The following is a 19981-nucleotide window of genomic DNA, read 5'->3' as shown; positions in this document are numbered from 1 at the left end:
GCACTTTGCATAACGGCAGCTTTAGCAAACTAGAACAGCTTCATTAGTGGATTCAACAATACATTTAAGGAAATGTAACAATTTCCTAAAGAATAGAAAAAGCAGAATACTCCCTAATTCAAGCATAAACTTGATTCCAAAATTCAACAAGGACAGAACAAGAAAAGAACATTGCAGGCCATTCTTACTCAAGAACATAGAGGCTAAAATCCTAAAAAAATGTTAACAAATTGAATGCAGCTATATATGAAAGGGATAATATGTCATGACCAGGTTGGATTCATTCCAGGAATGCAAGGTTGGTTTAACATTTAAAAAGAAATCATTGTAATTCACACCAAAGAATAAAGAATGTAATATACTGAAACGTCAAATATGCTAAAATAATCATTGCCTCCCTCTGGAAGATGTTAAGGCACTAACTCATTATTCTGGAAATTTGTTTTTAAGAAAGGGAGAAAAGTGGTCACAACCAAGAGTAGCCTAAGGAGACATGATGACTAAATGCAATGTGGTGTCCGGGATGGGATCCTGGAACAGAAAAAGGACATTAAGAAAAACTAAAGAATTCTGAATAAAGCACAGACTTCAGTTAACAATGATGAATCAGTATTGGTTCATGCATTAAGACAGACGCAGGATACTAATGTAAGCTGTTAATAATAGGGGAAAATGGATGTGGGGTGTTTGGGAATTCTCTGTACTATATCTTCTCAATGTCTCTGCAAATCTAATACTAGTCTAAACTATTCTAAAATAAAAGTTTATTTTAAAAAGGAGATGAGGAAGAGTCAAATGCTATGCCTCCATTTCCTGGATGAAGCATGTTTCTGGAACTGTTACCAGAGTAAAAGAGCTTAGCAGACAAATCAACAACATGTGACCTCATTCAGACTCCGACAACAGTCCCCAGCTCTCGGGGATGGCAGCTAAAGGCTCTACGGAGGACACAGGGTGATGTCTCTGACGTGCTCTTAAACGACCCGGTGGGTGGGCGTGAGCTGCTGGGTGAAGACAGAACCAGAACTGGAACCGACTTGGCCATGAGATAATGGAGGTTAGGGTTGGACCCATAAATTTCCATAATAAAACGATTTCAAAGGAAAGAGTTTTTCAGCTCTGAGGCTTGAGTGATTTTATTTCCCTCTTGAGGGAGAGTGAGGAGCTGGAGGACTCCTGACTTTTCTGTCTGACGTGATGGACCCCACAGAATATTTCATTTTAGAAAAAGATTTTGCTGCTTTAAAAAAAGAAGGAAAAAAATGGAAAACCACAGAGGTGGGTCACCCCTCCCCCTTATGGAGGAGAAGCTGGGGTCTCAAGAGGGGGCTGCCTGAGCCCCCCAGCACCGGCTCAGCTCAGTGCTCTCCCTCGCACCCCGAGTTGTCTGACTGGGACCCAGCCCTCCCCCCAGAACTGCAGGTACAGAGGACCCCCGACTGGACCTGCCCCCTCTTCCCAGACCCCTTCCTTCCCCTTCCCCAGGCACCCCTGGCCTCCCCGTCATGTCCCCTCCTTCTCAGCTTCTTTTTTTAATGCAGCAGAACAGAAAGCACCATGTGGGGTATCCGCAGGCTTTTCTTTTCCCTGGGAGCCTGCTGAGGGGGTTCCCCGCCGTTCCCTCCTCATCTAGGGGTGGGGGGCTGGGGAGACAGTGCTGAGGGGTGCAAGCGTGCAGGGCTCAGTGGTGGACTGAAGGGGCCGCGGTGAGGGAGGTGCAGGGGGAGGGGAGCGCTGGGGGGAGGGGGCTTTGGGACCTCAGTGCCCCAAGTCAGAGAGACAGTTTCCAGAAGCGCTGCTGTGGGTGCCGGGCTGGACCACCAGGGTGCTTCCGCCTCCAGCTGGAAAGAGCCATCTGGGATGGGGTTCTTGGCTGCCCCCCGACTGAACCAGCCTCGTCGGGGTTGGGGGCCCCTGGTCCCAGCTCCAGGCGGCAGCAGGCCCCAGCCCCGGGGCAGCCCTGGAGCCATGGTGGCACCATATGGACCCACGTTTTGGAGAAGGTGCCGGTGAGGCCTGGGGGGGACAGGAGAGGAGGGGGACTCTGCACTGCCTCACCTAGACCAGGCCCCCGTTCAGGTGGCCCAGGGGCGGCGCCCACACCCGCTCAGCAGCACCTCCAGCCCGTCTCCGTCTACCCACCCTCCCAGCATGCGGCGACGCCTCCGTCTGTCTCCATCCCACAGCTGGGGGGACGTGCGGTCTACGGGGCAGGGGACTAAACCTCACACCTGGAGGCCGGGACCAGCAGCCCCAGGTGCTCATGGGGCAGGGGCCCTCCCTGGGGTGGATAAAGACTTGACCCACAACAGCACAGAGATCCTCTCCCGTCCGGAGCTGCCCTCCGCCCACCCCGCCGTGAGCCGCTGGCCTCCCGGAGCCCGGCCGCGATGGGACCCCGGCCCCTGCTCCTTCAGCCCCGCTGTGCCGTGCGCATGATGACGCAGCCAACTGGGGAGCACTTCCGAGGGGCCTGCACCTGTCCCCACGACGCGCCGTGCAGCCCTCGCTCCCCAGCTCCGATGGGGCGCTCAGTATGCGAGCAGCGTGCCTGCCGGCTCGGGGGTTCTGGATATCGTTTCCCTGAGTCTGAGCCTTGGGAGCCCCCGAGATTAATTTGGATAATAGCAAAGGGGCTATCGTCCTCCACTGGCCTCTCCTGCTCTCCGCTGGGCGGGCAGCGGCCGCATGTGACCACGAACGGAGGGAGCACTGTGGCGGGGACGAGGCGGGGATCTCGTCACCAGGTCTGGATCCTGCCTTTGCCACTAGGCCTTGGGCGAGAGACTCCACCCCTCTGAGCCTCAGTTTACCTAGCGGTAAAAAGGGTTGTCCTGAGGCAGACGTGACATCTTTACAGAGTGCCCAGGCCTGGGACATGCTCGATGACAGCTATCTGCGTCTCGGGGCCAGCCCCCCACCCACGCCAGCCATACCTCCATCTGCCCGTTCTCTGCCGCGTCGTGGAGCGGGGTCCCCCCCCAGGAGTCCCTCATGACGGGAGCCCCCATCAGCAGGAGCCGGTCCAGGATGGGCGTGTGCCCGCCGCGAGCAGCGAAGTGCAGGACCGTGGCCCCCTCGTTGTCCCTCGCGGTCAGGCCGATGTCGGTGAACATGACCTGGAGGGCGGAGAGGAAGGAAGAACAGGGCCGAGGGACAGACGGTCCTGCAGGCTGAGGGTGGGCGTGGTGGCCCCAGGGAGGCAGGACGGAGGGGAGCGGCGCCCGTGGGGGGGCACCGGGGCTCAGAGCAGGAGCGGGAGGCGACCTCGGGCTGTGCCTGTCCGGAATGCGGGGCCGACCCCCGAGGCCCTGGAGGGCAGGAGCTGTCAGGCGTCCCGTGACCACGGGCGGTGTGACACCCAGGCTCAGGGTGGGGGTACAGTGGGCCTCAGGGGTTTCCCTTGGAGACTCCACGGTCCCCAAATCCGCCCCAGCCCAACATCTTAAACCAAACGTCCCCAGCACCTGGTTTCACACATCAACTGAAAAAAAAATCCACCCCTGGCATCCAGGGACAGTAAATAAATGTTTGCTGATGGAGAAGGAAGGGCAAGCAGATGTCGGTGCCACCTTCCCAGGGTGTTCTCTGCACCCTGCGCCCACCCCCGGCACAGATGCTGCGGGAGGAGCAGGCCTGCCAGGTCCCTCGGGAGCACTGTACCTGGAGCCTGGGTGTCTTTGGGGCCCGTCCTCCGTGGGATGCCCAGTGGGTTCTGGCCCATGGACCCAGGGGCCACTGGGGCAGATGCTCTGGGGTGTCCAACCTGACAGCCATCACCCCCCTTCTCTGGGGCTGTCAGTGAAACACAAGCGTCACGGACAGACATGGGACCCGGTTCTGCCAGTGAGATGTGGCCTCTAGGAAAGTTTTGCCTTCCTGACCAGAGGGGTTGTGCATGTGGTATCACCCCTTCTCCCCTCTTCTCAGCCTGCATGTGGCTGGTTTTCACCCCATGGGAAAAGCCAAGAGGACAGGAGAGATGCTGGCCGGACGGCACTGACCCTCATCGAGTGGCCTGTCGCTCCTGATCAGGGGACCCGCCCCGTAGCTGCCCAGCCCCTGAGGTCAGGTTTTGTTACCTCAATGCAAAGCACTCCTGACTCGATACTCACATACGTCAGCTAGGAAAGGGACAGTGGGCAGGGAATGGAGACCCTCCCCAAGGGCCAGCTGCCCCAAAGGAGCAGGAGTCCTGTCCCGGGATGCGGAGAGCCAGGCTGGAGGCTGCCCTCCCTGCTCTACCCCACTCCCTGCTGGGAGGCTGGGGAGGGGGTTCCCGGGGGGCCACACCTGGCCCTGCGACCCCCTGGCCCTAGGTGCCTCTTCCCCAGGGCAGAGGGTTCAGCTGGGCAGTGGCCCCTGTGTGGCTCGGGGTCCCCTGTCCCCTGCCCACCCTTCCCTGCCCCATGAGGGTCCACCCCCTTTGCCGAGCACCTTCCGCAGCCAGAGATGGCGGGGACTCAGTCCACCCCAAGGCCAGGCCCCTTCCTGGGCAGCATGGTGTGCAGCGGAGGGGCTGAGCTACAGGGTGGGAAGCGGAGGACGAGTCTGGCAGAGGGACCTGGGGGGCATCCAGGAGGGCAGACAGTGCCGGCAGAGATGGGGCCCTGTGGGTGCAGGGGGTGCCGGGGGTCGGCCTGGGTCCAGCAGAGCCAGCTGGAAGAGCCGGCCCCAGAGGGAGGTCGGGGCAGGTCCTGGGGGCCTCTGGGGCCAAGGGCAGGAGGCTGCGCCTCCCCTGAGGGCAATGCAGTCCCTTAGCTTCTTCATTTGTTCCTTCCTTCGTTCATTCAGTGAACACTTCCTGAGCACCCACTGTGGGTCGGGCTCAGGAAACGCAGCAGATGGACAAAGACCCTCGTGGAGCTCCTGGACTTACACCCAGGAGGTGGAGAGAGACAACAGACAAGATGAAGTCACAAATGCAGGTGGCCGGGTGTTGGTGCCGCGAAGGAGATGAGAGCAGGGAGCAGGACCGTGGGGGCTGGGGTGGGCAGGGAAGGCGCAGCACGTGCACAGGCCCCGGGGCTGGGGGAGGAGGGCAGGGGGAGACGGGCTCACAGGGCCTTGGCCCTCTCCTGCCCCACGCGGCGGCCAGTCAGATCCTGCTGCTCCTGGCTCAGAGCCCTCCGTGGCCCCCCAATGTTCTCAGGAAAGGGCCCAGGGTCCCCCAGTCCTCTGCGTCTGCCCTGGCCACCCCGTCCACCCCTCCAGCCCTCGGCCACCTCTCCCCACCTTTGCAGGAGCTGAGCCGAGCCCGGATCTCGCACTGGGCCCTGGGCCCTCGCCAGCCACCACCCGTCCATCCTCGGTTCTGCTCCCCAATGTCACCCCTCCTCTGCACTCCATCGGGACTCTGTAATGGACCCTCAGACTCCCAGGGACCCCACTGGGATCTGGTTTTCTGCCGTGGAGGCAGGAAGCCCCCCAGCTCACCTCAGGAGTGGGAGGAAGGCACCCCCACGCCCACCCCATGCTTGGGGTCTCAGGGCTTCCTTCTGGGTGGAGGCTGCACTGACCCTCTGCAGGGGGAGGGGCAGGGCTGACCGACCCGGGCCCGTGGCTTGGACTCCTTGGGGGTGGGGGCAGAGGAGAGCCCCAGGGGGTGACGCTGGGTTCCCCACGGCCTCTGATGTGCTGGGGAGAGCCTAGGGGTGGCCAGGCAGGTGCTGCGAGCCCTGGGGTCCTCCAGAGGCCCCCACCTGCCAGCTGGCAGCCACGACCCGGGACCCACCCTGGGCCTGGCACACCTGGTGCTGGGTGAGGAGGCGCCAGTGCAGCTCTCAGCCCTGTATTACTGGCCCTCTGACCCCAAGGTTTCAGGGTGTGTGGGCAAACCAAGAGGGGACCCCCGACCCGAGCTCTGGCTCTGCTAGCTGAGAGGCCGCGCCGGGGCTGAGGCAGGGGGTCCCAGGACCCCCCTCTCCCCGCACCCCCTCCCCGCGTTGGGCGCCCCCTTACCAGCCAGACGACGAGCGAGTAGTGGCCGCGGGCGGCGGCGGCGTGCAGCGCGCTCATGCCGTCCAGGGCGCGCAGGTGCACGTCGGCGCCGCAGTCCTTCACCAGGAACTGCGCCAGGTGCAGGTGGCCCTCCTGGCAGGCCAGGTAGAGCGGGGAGGCGCCGCTGCGGGTCCGCCGGTTCACGCCGCTGCGGGGAGGGCGGGGCTCAGGGGCGCTGGGCGGGGCCGGGAGGAGCCCCCCCGGGAGGGGGAGGGGCTGCCCTGCTGAGCGGAGCCCATCCCCTCTGAGCGGCCCCAGCCGCGCACCTGCAGGGTTGCACAGGTGTGCACTGCCCCAGCCCAGGGATCACTGCTGAAAGCCAGCTCCCCCCGTTCCCATCACACTGCGGGTTCGGCTGGGGCGGGGTCACAGCACGGGGCGCTTTCTCTAGTCTGCTCGAGGGGCTGGAGAGCCCGGTGGGGCCGGCAGGTGGGCAGGGCAGGCAGCCTCGGAGCCCCAATGCCCCACTCTTACAGAGGGCAGCGTGAGTGGGATGCGAGGTGGGGTGCCCAGGCCTGGTCCCACATTCAGGCCCCTGAGTGGCTGTGCTGAGCAGGGCCTCGGGTTTCCCATCCCCCCCCCGCCCTCCGGGGGCTGTAGGGCACAGGTGAGTCCTCAGTCCCCAGTGACACGGTGGAGGGAGGGCCGGGCCTCTGCCCACCCCCTGGGGACACAGACTCCCCCACCGGCCCTGCCCGCTGCGGGGAACGTGACCATGTGTTTCTCTAACTCCTTACAGCTGCTGCCCAGGGCTCCGGGGTCCCCACCACCCCCAGCCAGGTCTCCCCAGCTGGCGAACACACCTGCCGGCTCCGCCGTGCCTTTCCTCGGGCTTCCGGGCCCAGGCCGTAAACCTCAATCTGTTCAGACCCCAAGGTCGCCATCCCGGACCCGATTCCGAATCCTTAGCTGTCCCCAGGCCCCCCTGCCTCCGTGCTCCCCTTCTGTGGCTGGGGGTGCCTGCCCCTCCTGGGGGCTCTCACTGGATGGGACGGCTGCCGCGGGGAGTTAAAAGGGGAAACGTGTGCCCCGTCTGCGAAGGCTGGTGTGGGCTGGGGGCAGTGCGAGGTGACCGGGTCCTGTCAGCCCTTCCTCCCGGACCGCAAGCTGGGGGCATGTCTCTTGGGAGGGGGCTGGTTTGTAATGAATCACTTGTGAACATCCCAGTTCTTTTCCCCACCTCTGACGACAGATCCAGCCACAGAGCTCCCCTGCAGAAGGGGAAACTGAGGCCGTGAGAGTGGAAACCCCTCCTCGGGACCCACCTCTGACCTTGGACCCCACCACCAGCCTGTCCTGCCAATGCCAGGCCCACCCGTGATCTCACAGAGCCCTGGAGGCTGCTCACGGGTCAGGAAATGCACCCCAAAGGGGTGGGGGGTGCCCAGCTCTCACCAGAGTCCCCAAGGCCCCTGACCCAACCTGGGTTGGAGCGGGCAGCACCACCAGCAGGGGCCAGGGCCAGGGGCCGGCAGGGGGACGCAGGAAGGGACGTGGGCAAACAGCGAGTGGTCGGCCCACCATGGGGGACAGTGGGCTCCAGACCCTCAGACATGCCCCTTTCTAAAGAGAAACAGGATTTGTCGGTTTCATAGGAAGTCTTCCAGCTTTCAAATGAAGGAAATGACATTAAAACCCATGTGGTCCAAGACCCCTCAGAGGGCAGCCAGTTTGGGGTCCCTGGGAAAGACCCAGGGAAGAGAACCCCCAAATCCCCAGGCACACAGACCCCAAAATAAGGCAGCGCTGTCAGGGTTTGTCCCCAAACAGGGGCAGCCACAACAGCCAGGCATCCACTCCCAAAATGGGGAGAAACAAAATCAGAGCAGAAGTTACTGAGGAGAAGAATCCAGGGGTGAGAAGAAAGGTGGTGGTTGAGATCTGGGGTTTACGCGAGAGCCCCCTCTCTCCAGAGCCGGCCCAGAGGGGGACCGTGGCAGGGCTGGGACCAAGGTGAGGTGAGCCGGACAAGGGTGCGAGGTGTGGAGGGGTTGGGGAGCTTCCTGCCGCCGCCTCAGGGACCCGCCCTTCCTCCCTGCTCACCCACCACCAGCTCCAGGCAGGGGCCTCAGAGGTGACAGACCCCCATCCTCCAGGGGCCCCGGGGCAGGGATGGGAAAGTGGGGCTGGCGCATTCGAGCTGGCCTGACCGGGCCCTTGGTGCCACCAAGTCCACTAGTTAAACAGCCTCCGCTTCCTCCATGTGCCTTAGGGGCCCCCGTGCCTCCCACCTGCCTCTGTCCCAGCTGCTTGGGGGAGCCCTGAGCATCACTCGTTCTAGCAGCTTCCTGGCTGTTCTCACTGCCCTCTGCAGTCCCACCCACCACACAGGTAAGATGCACTCACCACCATGCTGCCCCGCGGCTGCAGGATGAGGGCTGAACCCCCAGGTGGGCATCAAGAGCCCCCCCATACTTCTGGCTCCAGACTCCCCCTTTGCTGACAGGGTGCCTGCCCCACAGGGTCCTCTCAGAGACCCCAGGGCGGTTTTCCTCTGTCTCTTCCTTGGCCCCAGCTTCTGAGCTGAGTGCCCCCTCCCTCCCCCTCCCCTGCACTCCCCTCCGGCCCCTCCTGGGCCTCACCTGCCCTGGGCGGCCACCAGGAGCTTCAGGCAGGTCAGGTCCCCGCTGACGGCCGCGTGGTGCAGGGGCCAGGCCCCCTCCAGTGTCGGCAGCGCGGCCGCGTGGCCCTCGCGGAGCAGCCACTCCACCAGTGCGGGGTGGCCGAAGCGGGCGGCCAGGTGCAGTGGGGACACGCCCGAGGCGTCCTGGTCCTGCCGAGGCGGAAGGAGGACGCTGAGCCCCCAGCAGGCCCCAGCTGGCGGCCCAGGGCTGCCCTGCCCGCCCCGCCCCATCCCTCTCTCGCCCTCGCCCACCAGAGGGCCCCTGTCCCCCTGTCCCTGCTGCTGCCTCGGAGCCACCTGCCCTCCAGCAGGGACGCGGCCTCCTGCTCAGCTGCTGTCCATCCTGCCACTGGGCAGGCGGCCATCCACGGGGGGGACCCCTGCCCCTCTGAGAGCCAGGGGTTCTGACCCACCTCCCCACTGACCACCGGGTGCCCCCCGAGCTAGCACCAGGCCTTCCCCAGGGCCCTGCGATTGGAAGCACGTGTGGCTTTGCCCTGCAGCTTCTCAGTGTTTCCGGGAGAGCTGAGAGAGACACTGAGGCCTGTGGCACTGGCGGGGTAGGGGTGAGGGGACTTTCCCTCAGCCCGGTCTTCTCTCCCCAGATCCCAGGGGGGCCTCTGACCCCTCCCCCTCTGGCCTATCAGAGGTGGCCCCAGCCTCCAAAGGGCCACACACAGAGCCAAGGACAGGCAGGAAGGGAGCGGGTGGGGCCCGGGTAGAAATGGCCACCCAGAGTGGACACTGGGCCTGAGCTGTCAGGGGGACCAGGGGGCCGTCATCTACGCCAGAGCCCACAGTCCCACCCCGCAGCTCCTGATCCCACAAGTCTGACCCCACAGCCCCAACCCCACACTCCTGACCCCAGGTTCTGCTGTGGAGAACCCAAATCCCATCCATGGTGCTTCTCCTAGGATCCACTTCTAGGTCGTTTGGGAAACAGGCCCAGCTGACCAGGCTTGACCAGAGACAGGGGTCCTGAGCCCTGGAAGACCCCCGTGTCCGGGGAGGGGCTGTGGGGAGCCAAGGAGACCGTGCAGAAGAGGCCAAGTGGGAGGGGCCGATGCTGCTTTCGGGGGTAGCCCCCCCCCCCGCCACTGCCAGGGGGCGCCCCGCGGGACACCCACCCGCGCCCCGCAGCGGGCCTCCCGCTCACCTGCAGGCCGCAGCCCCCGTCGCGGACGAGCCAGCGCAGCTCGGCCAGGTGGCCGGTGGCGGCGGCGTCGTGGGCGGGCGTGGCCCCGTTGTGGGCCCTCTGGCCGCCGGGCAGCCGCGCGCGCCGCACCAGGAACTTGACGCAGTCCAGGCGGCCGGCGCGCGCCGCGTGGTGCACCAGGCCGGCCCCCCGCGCGTCCGCGACGCCGGGGCCCAGCGCGCCGCCCGCCAGCAGCGCCTCCAGGGCGGCCAGGTCCCCGAGCTCGGCGGCCGCCAGCGCCCGCTGCTCCTCCATGCTCGGCCCCGGCCCCGGCCGGCCGGCGGCGGCTCCCGCACGGGCTTCCTGTTTCAGGTGCGGACTCGAGTCCCCAGATCTGGTTACCCGACGTCGGCGGAGGGCAGATGGGAGGCGGCAGTGGGGGGGGGGGGAGGGAGAGGGAGGGGAGTGGGGAGGAGAGGGAGGGAGGGGAGGGGAGGGGGAGAGGAGAGGGAGGGGCAGGGGGAAGGAGAGGGAGGAGGGAGGGAGGGGGAAAGGAAGGGGGTGAGAGGATGGGAGGGGAAAAGGGAGGGGAGGGAGGAGAGGGAGGGGGAGGGGAGGAGAGGGAGGGGGAGGAGAGGGAGGGAGAGGGAGGGGGAGGAGGGGGGAGGGGGAGGAGAGGGGGGAGAAGAGGGGGAGGGGGAGGGGAGGGGAGGAGGGAGGGAGAGGGAGGGGAGGGGAGAGGGAGAGGGAGGGGGAGGAGGGGGGAGGGGGAGGAGAGGGAGAGAGAGGGAGGGGAGGGGAGGACAGGGAGGGAGCGGGTGAGAGGATGGGAGGAGAAGAGGGGAGGGGGCGGGCCCTCGCCGTCCCGCAGGAGCCTCTCTCTCGCCCCTTTGCCCGGGGGTTGGGGCCTGTGGCCGTGGCGGGCAGGGGGCTGCAGGGCGGCGTCTGGGTCGGGCCAGGGGGTGGCTGCCAGCCAGCCGGGACCCAGCTCTTCCTCCGCACACCCCCATTTCTCTCTGTGAAGCGCCCGAGTTCTCTGCCTGAGATGGATTTGCAGCGTGTTTACTGGGCACCCAGGTCCTCTCGAGTCAGCGGGAGGCACCCGTGCGTCCTCTTTCCACAGCGCAGTGCCAGCCATCCTGAGTGGCCGCTGGCCGGTGCCGGGCGTCACCCGGGAGACTGTTCCCCCAGTCCTTGCGGGGCCAGTGCCACTGCACGATGCGCCCTTTGGGGGACATCACCGCGTGTTTTGGATACTGAGTGCCCCCTTTGGGATGGCGATGCTTGGCTGTCACCTCCCACAGAGCTGAGTCCCCATCCTCTCTCCCTCGGGAGCCGGACTGTGGGAAAAGCATGCAAATCTGTGCCTGGTCCCTGCCCTCTCCTGGCCGGTTTCCCTTGGGGAAACAGGCGGGCTCCGTCCCTCGGCGCTCGCGGTGAGCACAGCCCTGGCCCTGGGCGTGTGGGTGCGCGTCCCACCCATCGCCGGAGTTAGTGTGAGCGCCGTGGCCCCACCCAGTCCACCCTCCAACCACAGAGCCCCAGCATCTCATTCCAGATCTTTCTTCAGTGGTGCTGGACACTCCATAATTCTTCGCCAGGGAAAGCACGGTCCCAGCTTCTTCCTGGTGGCAGGCGGGACACCGCGGGCCAGGGACCCAGGCTCCAGGGGCTTCCAGAGACAGAATTCCAGGGCGCATGTCTTAAGCTAAAGTGTAACTACCCTTCAGACTGGAACCCCGGTCAGCCCGCTAATGCCACTCTCACCGCGCTCAGTTCCACAGTTGTCCCCATGCTCGGCACAAACACACCAGCGCCCCAAGAAAGGCACCAGGGAAAGAACGCCCAGCACCCACGTGAAAAACTACAGGACATTAAACACCAGCATGGAAATAGTTTATTATTTCCTGGCAATTGATTCCTCAAGATATCATGTAGTTCTTCAGAGTTTCAAACCACACATTAAAAATGTTAATTAAAAATCAATCCTGTGCAAATGTCTCTTCAGCACAGATTATTTGGTGCGTATCAGAGTGCCCAAAACATGTGAAAGTAAGATTCCTTTTGTGAATAAAATCAAGATGGATGCTGAGTGGGAGGTGAACTGATTTCCTACCTCAGAATGGGCCAGAATCCCATGGGGCCTCGGCGGGCATCTGTGCTGCAGCCCTGAGACAGGAAGGGTGGGCCGGGGGTCTGCGGCGGGAGGGGGCGCTGCCGGCCCTGGATGGGCAGAGACCAGGGCTGAGGGGGCAGCGGTCTGGGCTCCGTGGGGGGCGGGGGGAGGGCAGGGGCTCTGCGCATGGGGGGCCACTAGAGGCCAAGCAGCACGATCCAGGCAAAGCCCCGAATCACGTTTCCTATTTCAAGTTTCCTATTTCGTGACAGCCATTAACTGACAATAGATTATAAAAACCCGGGCTTATCTTCTGGATAAGCTGGGCTCAGGCGCTCGTGGCCTATGTGTCCGCGGGCAGGGGGCCGTCGGGGCCGGGGCTGGCCTCCAGCCGGGCCACGGCCTGCTTCAGGTCCTCCACGACGCGGTCCACGTCGGCCATGGTGGTGCCGCGGCCCACACTGAGCCGGAGGGCATTCCTGGCCATGTCGTGTGGGATGCCGCAGCTCAGCAGCACCGGGGACGGCCTGGAGGCAGGGGAGAGCGGTGGGAGGCTGCGCTGAGATCGCAGGGAAGGAGGAGAAGGCCTTGCCCCTCTCCAGCATCCCGCCCGGCCTGGCCCCCATGGGGGCGCAGGGCTCAGCTCCTGCAGCGCCCAGCCCCAGATTGCAAGGCTGGCTCCCTGCCCGAGGTTCTCTGCCGGACGGAATCCCTGGATTTGGCCTTCCAACCCACCCGCTGCACTTAAACCTTTCCACCTGGGGAGTGGCCCCCTGCCCCGTTCAGCCAGCCATGCTGGGTGCTGCGCCCTGGGGATGCAGGGATTCCCGTCCTTGAGGATTTAAGCCGTCTTTGCAGGGAGACACATATTCAGGTGGATACAGCCAAGTGCCTTAACCCCAGGTATCCTCCTGGAGGGCCCATGGCACCCCTGAGCCCGTCTGGGAGTTTCCCTGGCACCTGGCACAGGCCCTGGCAGACAATACAGTCCCCCAAAGGTTTATCAACCAAAGAATCAGCCCAGAGATGGTGGCTTCCTTGAAGCAGGCCTGCGTCCCAGGCACTCAGGCAGCTCCAGCAGCCGTGACTGGGGTTGAGGGGCCCCTTGGCAGGCTGTCCTCGGACTAGATGGGACAGCCCCGCGCTGGCACCGCCAGGTGAGGGGGGCACCCCCACGTCGAACTTCCGAGTGCCCACTGATTTGGACCCTTTATTTACTGGCTTTTTGCAACCCAAAGGAATGGGTGCCACATGACCCCTGCTCACTCCACTGCTTCCCCACCAGGCCAGGCTGTGTCCCCACCCGACGGCACAGTTCTGTGAAGGCACCAGCCTGGGCCGAGCCCCTGGACACCTGTGCTGGGCACACACAGAGCACTTACCGGTCCTCATGGCCCGAGTGGCAGGCGGCTCCCACACTGGCCAGCAGTGTCTGGCACTGCGCGAGCACCAGGCGGCCTGCAGAGAAAGAGCACAAGTCCCCTGAGGTGGGAGCCCTGCGCCCCATGCCCAGGGGTGACGCCCCATTGCCCCACTCCCTTTGCAGGCTTCTTGGGCGGGGTCTCCCTTTCTCGGTCCCAGCCTCAATTCTGCTGCCCTCCCACCTGCCGGGGAGAGATATCCCGGCAAATGCATCCTTTTTCCTTGGCTGAAGAAAAGCAGATGCGGTTGTCCCCTGTCATACAGGCCTGGAAAATATTATTTCTAACCAATTGTCCTTTGAGACTCCAGAATGCTTACTGGCCGCCTTGCTTCATAATTCGCTGCCTTAGTAATATTTAAACTTACACCTGTTTTCTCAAACAGACAGACACACGTCAGTTCTTTTTATTAAGCTAGAAAGCACTTTCCTCTTCTTTCACAAACACAGAGGTTTAAAAAAAAATGACTTCAAATAGAGGGACTGAGAATATTTCTCTCATTTAAATTACCAGAGCAAATCACTGAATACAAAGTGTATCCCCGGAAGAAGGGGGAAAGATTACAGAGAACTTTAATTTTCACAGCAAGGATATCTGAAGTAATAGCAAACAAGCATTATGCTTCCTTTCAAACAAAATTGCATTTCATCAGAGACTAGGATGGCCACACAAGTTGCCTCTTTTTCAAGAATGCCTGGGCCAAGGAGGACCAAGATGGTGGCATAAAATGTTCTGGGGTGCTGGTCCTCTGTAGAGTCTTTGAACAACTAGCAAAAACTGGCAGAGCCATCGACCTTGAAACTCTGGAATGCAGCTGAATGATTACAGTGACTGGGCAAGTGCTAAATCAAGAAAACACAGCTTTAAAAATTGTAGCAGAAGCTCCTGAAGCCTAGATGATCCCTCACCTAGCACTTACCCCATGCGGTATGAAGCCAGTCTACACTCCAATTGTGGGTCCCTGGCCCAGTTCCACAGGGAGCAGTGTAACCCCTATATGCTTACTGGGGTGACTGTATGTCCCTGCCAATCTACTGGATGGCAGCCTGAAAGACTGAACCAGGAAATTCACCTCGGGCTAGCCCTACCCGGCAGGAGCAGCATGCAGACAACTAAAGCAGTGTAGGAAACACATAAGAAGTGCTTGGAGCAAAGGATTAAGACATACAATAGAGCACCAGATAGTGCAATGCAGAGCCAATTTGCAAAGACTGTGAAAGGTATTTTTTGAGTTGGGTTTGTTTTTGTTCCTGGAACTCAAGGAAATCTCTGTCATATGACAAGCTGGACACAAATGTAAGGTACAGACAGCTCACGGACGCCATCTTCTGGTTAGTTAGAGAAAGTATACGCCACCAAGCTGCAATTCTGACAAATTAAAGATCAAGTAAAGCAAATGCGAAGAGGCCAAAAACAACAGAAAATCTTAAAGCATATGATAAAACCAGACAATATGCATAAACCAAACCCAAACACCCAAATCAAAAGATCAGAAGACGCACAGTACTTGGCGCAATTAATCAAAGACATAAAATCAAACAATGAAAGGATGGCACAGGACATGAAGGACATGAAGAAGAGCATGGCACAGGATATAAACGACATAAAGAAGAACCTAGAAGAGCATAAAGAAGAAATTGCAAGAGTAAATAAAAAAATAGACGATCTTATGGAAATAAAAGAATCTGTTGGCCAAATTAAAAAGACTCTGGATACTCATAATACAAGATGAGAGGAAGCTGAACCATGACTCAGCATCCTCAACGACCACAGAACAGAAAATGAAAGAACAAAAGAAAGAGTGGGGAAAAAAATAGAAAAAATCGAAATGGATCGCAGGGATATGATAGATAAAATAAAACATCCAAATTTAAGACTCATTGGTGTCCCAGAAGGGGAAGAGAAGGGTAAAGGTCTAGAAAGAGTATTCAAAGAAATTGTTGGGGAAAACTTCCCAAACCTTCTACACAATATAAATACACAAAGCATAAATGCCCAGCGAACTCCAGATAGAATAAATCCAAATAAACCCACTCCAAGACATATTCTGATCAGACTGTCAAATACTGAAGAGAAGGAGCAAGTTCTGAAAGCGGCAAGAGAAAAGCAATTCACCACATACAAAGGAAACAACATAAGACTAGTGACTACTTAGCGACCACCATGGAGGAGAGAAGGCAGTGGCATGACATATTTAAAATTCTGAGAGAGAAAAATTTCCAACCAAGAATACTTTATCCAGCAAAACTCTCCTTCAAATTTGAGGGAGAGCTTAAATTTTTTCACAGAGAAACAAATGCTGAGAGATTTTGCTAATAAAAGACCTGCTGTACTTCAGATACTAAAGGGAGCCCTACCGACAGAGAAACAAAGAAAGGAGAGAGAGATATAGATAATTTTAACAGACATATATAGAATATTACATCCCAGGTCACCGGGACACACATTCTTCTCTAGTTATCATAGATCTTACTCCAGAATGGATTGTATGCTGGGACATAAAAACAAGCCTCAATAAAATAAAATAAAATAAATGAATTTGTTCAAAGCACATTCTCTGACCACAATGGAATACAACTAGAAGTCAATAACCATCAAAGTCTTGGAGAATTCACAAACACCTGGAGGACAAAAATGAGGGGAGATGAAAACATTCACGGATAATCAAAAGCTGAGGGACTTCATCACCAGTAATCAGTCCTATAAGAAATGCTAAAGGGAACTGAGCAGGCTGAAAGGAAGGGACACTAAACAATTGACTGAAACTACATGAAGAAATAAAGATTTCCAGTAAAGATCACATGGTAAATATAAATACCAATACTACTGTATTTTTGACTTATAACTCTACTATTTACTTCCTACAGGATCTAAAATAAACTGTAATGATAAATCAGTGGTTTTGGACTCAATGTAAAATATGTAATTTTTGACAAGAACTACATAAAGGTGGGGGAATGATGGAGTATAGGAACATAGTTTATGTGTCATATTGAAGTTAAGTTGGTATCAAAGAAAAACAAGGTTGTTATAGATTCAAGATGTTAAATTAAGCCCCATGGCAAACACAAAGAAGGTATCAGAGAATATCACCATAGAGATGAAAAGTAGAGTAGGGGTTCTGAGAAGTGGGGGAAGGGGCAATGGGGAGTTAAGAAATGAGTGTAGGGTTTCTGTTTTGGGTGAAGGGAAACTTCTAGAAATGGATGGTGAGAAGGTGATAGCATTGCAACATTCTAAATGTGATTAATCCCACTAATGGAATGCTAGGGAGGGGGTGGAATGGGAAGATTTAGGCTGTATATATGTTTCCACAATTGAAAAAAAAAAAAACAAAACAGTCTAAATAGATGACAATTAAATGCCAAGGATGATCCTGGATGGGATATGAGGATGGAGGAGAGGAGGCTCAAAGGGACACAGCTGGGACATAAGAAAAAAAAAAGGAAATATAGAATGTAAGCTTTGTATCAATGTTGAACTTCTTGAACTTCTTAGGTGCACTTAATGGGATTGCATAAAAGAATGTTCTTGTCCATGGGAAAGGTATATGTGAATTATATTGTTTGTTCAAAGATATGTGCAGCTTGCTCTCGTATGTTCAGAGGACAGAGAAATAGATGATGGATGATAGATAGGGAAGGAGGGAGGGAAAGAAAGAAACGGTGACGTGACAGGATGTTCAAGGTGGTGGATCGGGGTATGGGGGAGGAGGAGGGGTATGATGGAGTTCTATGTATGGGGTTGTACTGTTCTTGCAACTGTTCCTGTAAGATTGAATTTATTTCAAAATAAAATGTATTAAATTAAAAAAAAAACAAACAAACAGAGCTTAAGAGATCTGTGCAGCACCATCAAGCATACCAATATATGCATTATGGAAATCCCGAAAGAAGACAGAAAGGGGTGGCAGGAATATGAGCAATAACGGCAGGCCGCCGCCGCCCCAGGGAGGGAGGGAGGCCTCGCGCGCCCGCTGCCTTTCCCGGCGTCGCTGGGCTGCGGCCCCCGGGGTCCGTTTCTCCCGTTAGGCGGCGAGGCCGCGAGGGGAGGGGACGGCCGGGCAGGCGGGAGGCTGCTGCCCACGAGGGCCGCCGCCCCCGGCTCCTCCCCGCCGGCCACAGGCCTCCGCCCGCCCCGTTCCGCCGCCCGAGCGAAGCGCCGCAGGGGCTGCCCCGGCCCGGCCCGCCCGGCGACACTGCAGCGAGGCGGCGGCCGACCGCGAGGACGACCCCAGCTTCTTCGAGCGCGGCGCCAGCACGGTGGAGGACCAGCTGCTGGAGGACCTCAGGACCCGCGAGAGCCGGGAGCAGAAGCGGACCCGGGGCGCGGCGTCCTGCGGATCACCCAGCCCTGCCACCCGGCCTGAGCCTCTCCTTCCCCACCCGCGCGCCGAGCGCTCCCGGGAGGCCGTGGAGGGTGCCGCGCCCCGCACAGCCGGCACCGCACGCCCTGCGAGGGAGGCATCCGTCACCGCGCAGGCGTGAGTGCGGATGAGGGGAAAGCCTCGGCTTCCCTGATGACGTGCAGTGTGCCGTGGGGATGTGCCATTTGGGGGTGCTAAAGCTGGCGTTAAGATCAATCCCAAGAACTGTTCCGATAACGAATTGGAAAAGATCACAAGGAGGTTCACCATGGAGTTGGCAAAGAAAGGCTTTATTGGTCTGGGCATGCGCACAGGCGCGCGGGAGATGTCCCGGATTGCCAACACCTGCGCCAGCACCCTCGGGCACTACAACACTAACGCGCACGCGTGCGTCACCGGCAAGCCTGTCAGCCAGGGTGGCATCCACGGGTGCATCTCTGCCACCGGCCGCAGGGTTTTCCACAGGATTGAAAACTTCATCAATGAAGCCTCCTACATGAGCATTTTAGGAATGACCCCAGGCTTCAGAGATAAAACCTTCCTTGCTCAGGGATTTGGTAACGTGGGTCTGCATTCCATGAGATATTTATCTCATTTTAGTGCTAAATGTATTGCTGTCGTGAATCTGATGGGAGCACCTGGAATCCAGATGGTACTGACCCAAAGGAACTGGAAGACTTCAAACTGCAACATGGATCAATCCTGGGCTTCCCCAAGGCAAAGTGCTACCAAGGGAGCATCTTGGAAGCAGATTGTGACATACTGATCCCTGCTGCCAGCGAGAAGCAGCTGACCAAATCCAATGCACCCAGGGTCAAAGCCAAGATCATTGCTGAAGGTGCCAACAGGCCCACAACTCCAGAAGCTGGTAAGATTTTCCTGGAGAGGAACATTATAGTTATTCCTGATCTCTACTTGAATGCTGGAAGAGTGACAGTGTCTTACTTTGAGTGGGTGAAGAATCTAAATCATGTCAGCTATGGCCATCTGACCTTCAAATATGAACAGGATTCTAACTACCACTTGCTCATGTCTGTTCAAGAGAGTTTGGAAAGAAAATTTGCAAAGCACAGTGGAACGATTCCCATTGTACCCACAGCAGAGTTCCAAGACAGGATATCACTAAGATTTCCAGCATGATTATTCCTTTCACCAAGGAACACTAGAGCCAACACCGGATGAACAAACAAGTATGAAGCTCAGAGGGCTCGATTGATGGGGGCAACTGTGTATGGCGTGGGCATAAAAGACTATGCCTTCAATCACAGCTGGAAGGCTTTGCAGACACCAAGGACCATGCATTTGGAGTGACTGGAGGATTCAGTGCCCTGCAAAGCATCACTGACCGGCTTGCAGAAAAGAGCTGTATTGAACTGAAATCTTTGGAGCCTTCCGCTGCTTGTGTAGGAGAAGAATACACAGTGGTGGTTCAAGGAAGTGGCCTTCAGAACACCCAGGACAAGAAATCAGTTATTTATAGATTCAAGTTCAGTGACAGCACCTCTTCAGGTCTTTCCACTCCAATGAGTGCGGGCCGCAGTGTCCCATCATGATTTCTCCTTGCTGTAGATGCTCCAGAAGTAGCTGCCCGACCCAAATGGAGGGCAAACTGGACCGCCTGTGCTCCGTTTTTATTCCACGTTGCCTCCCCGTGCAACTGATATCCGCTCTGTTCAGGGTGATGGGGAGGGGCCTCTCCTTTGCCCCAGTGAGGAATCCATGCATGCTGACCGTCTGCACCCCAAGCCCGTACCCTCCAGCCTGCCATGAGCAGGTGCCCTTCTCCGTCTGCCTGCTGTGCTGCCACTCTCAACGCTCCTATTCCCAGTCCTCCAGGATGCTGCCACTTGTCCCTCCCAGCTCCCAAGAACTCTCTGCTTGTCTTGTGTGAGTCCTACCTGAAGCCCAAACTACCGGGTTAGGGTAGGCAGGCAGATTCTTAAGCTTGCTGATTTGGACACAGAGTTTACAGTCAATGGTACTGGCATTTGTTGCTGATGATTAAAAGAATTTATTAGCTGGTGAAAAAAAAAAAGAAGAAGAAGAAAAAAAAGAAATATTGGCAGAAAACTACCCAAAAGTAATGAAAGATACCAATATGGACATTCAAGAAACCCAACAAACCACAAACAGGATAAACTCAAAGAGAACCATGCTCAGACATTTACTAGTCAATCTCAAATGCCAAGGATAAGAAGAGAGTTCTGAAAGTTCCAAGAGAAAAGTAACATGTTACATACAAGGGAGTCTCAATAAGATTAAATGCTGACTTGTCATCATAAAACATGGAGGCCAGAGGCAGTGGGGTGAAATATTTAAA

The 19981-nt window shown here is 58.0% G+C and overlaps 2 protein-coding genes and 1 pseudogene across 6 annotated transcripts in view; 1 reads left to right on the top strand and 2 right to left on the bottom strand.

The window, feature by feature from the left end:
- The window catches only part of ESPNL (espin like), a 37901-nt gene extending 27822 nt beyond the window's left edge, over positions 1-10079 (bottom strand). For all 4 annotated transcript variants that reach the window (XM_037849358.1, XM_037849359.1, XM_037849361.1 and 1 more), the window contains exons 1-4: positions 9780-10079; positions 8583-8773; positions 5962-6148; positions 2937-3119 (exon numbers count right to left, since the gene is read on the bottom strand). In XM_037849358.1, coding sequence (XP_037705286.1) covers positions 2937-3119; positions 5962-6148; positions 8583-8773; positions 9780-10073 — 855 coding nt within the window. In that variant the 5' untranslated portion in view covers positions 10074-10079. The remainder of the gene's footprint in view (positions 1-2936; positions 3120-5961; positions 6149-8582; positions 8774-9779) is intronic.
- A 1553-nt stretch (positions 10080-11632) lies between these two features.
- SCLY (selenocysteine lyase) overlaps positions 11633-19981 on the bottom strand; it is a 51834-nt gene continuing 43485 nt past the window's right edge. For both annotated transcript variants that reach the window (XM_037849363.1, XM_037849364.1), the window contains exons 11-12: positions 13257-13332; positions 11633-12401 (exon numbers count right to left, since the gene is read on the bottom strand). In XM_037849363.1, coding sequence (XP_037705291.1) covers positions 12218-12401; positions 13257-13332 — 260 coding nt within the window. In that variant the 3' untranslated portion in view covers positions 11633-12217. The remainder of the gene's footprint in view (positions 12402-13256; positions 13333-19981) is intronic.
- LOC119544523 lies at positions 14218-18801 on the top strand (annotated as a pseudogene).

The sequence above is a fragment of the Choloepus didactylus genome, chromosome 9 (assembly GCF_015220235.1).
Source record: "Choloepus didactylus isolate mChoDid1 chromosome 9, mChoDid1.pri, whole genome shotgun sequence".
NCBI lineage: Eukaryota > Metazoa > Chordata > Mammalia > Pilosa > Megalonychidae > Choloepus > Choloepus didactylus.
Note: the sequence above shows the minus strand (reverse complement) of the source record. Positions and strands in the feature narration are given on the sequence as shown.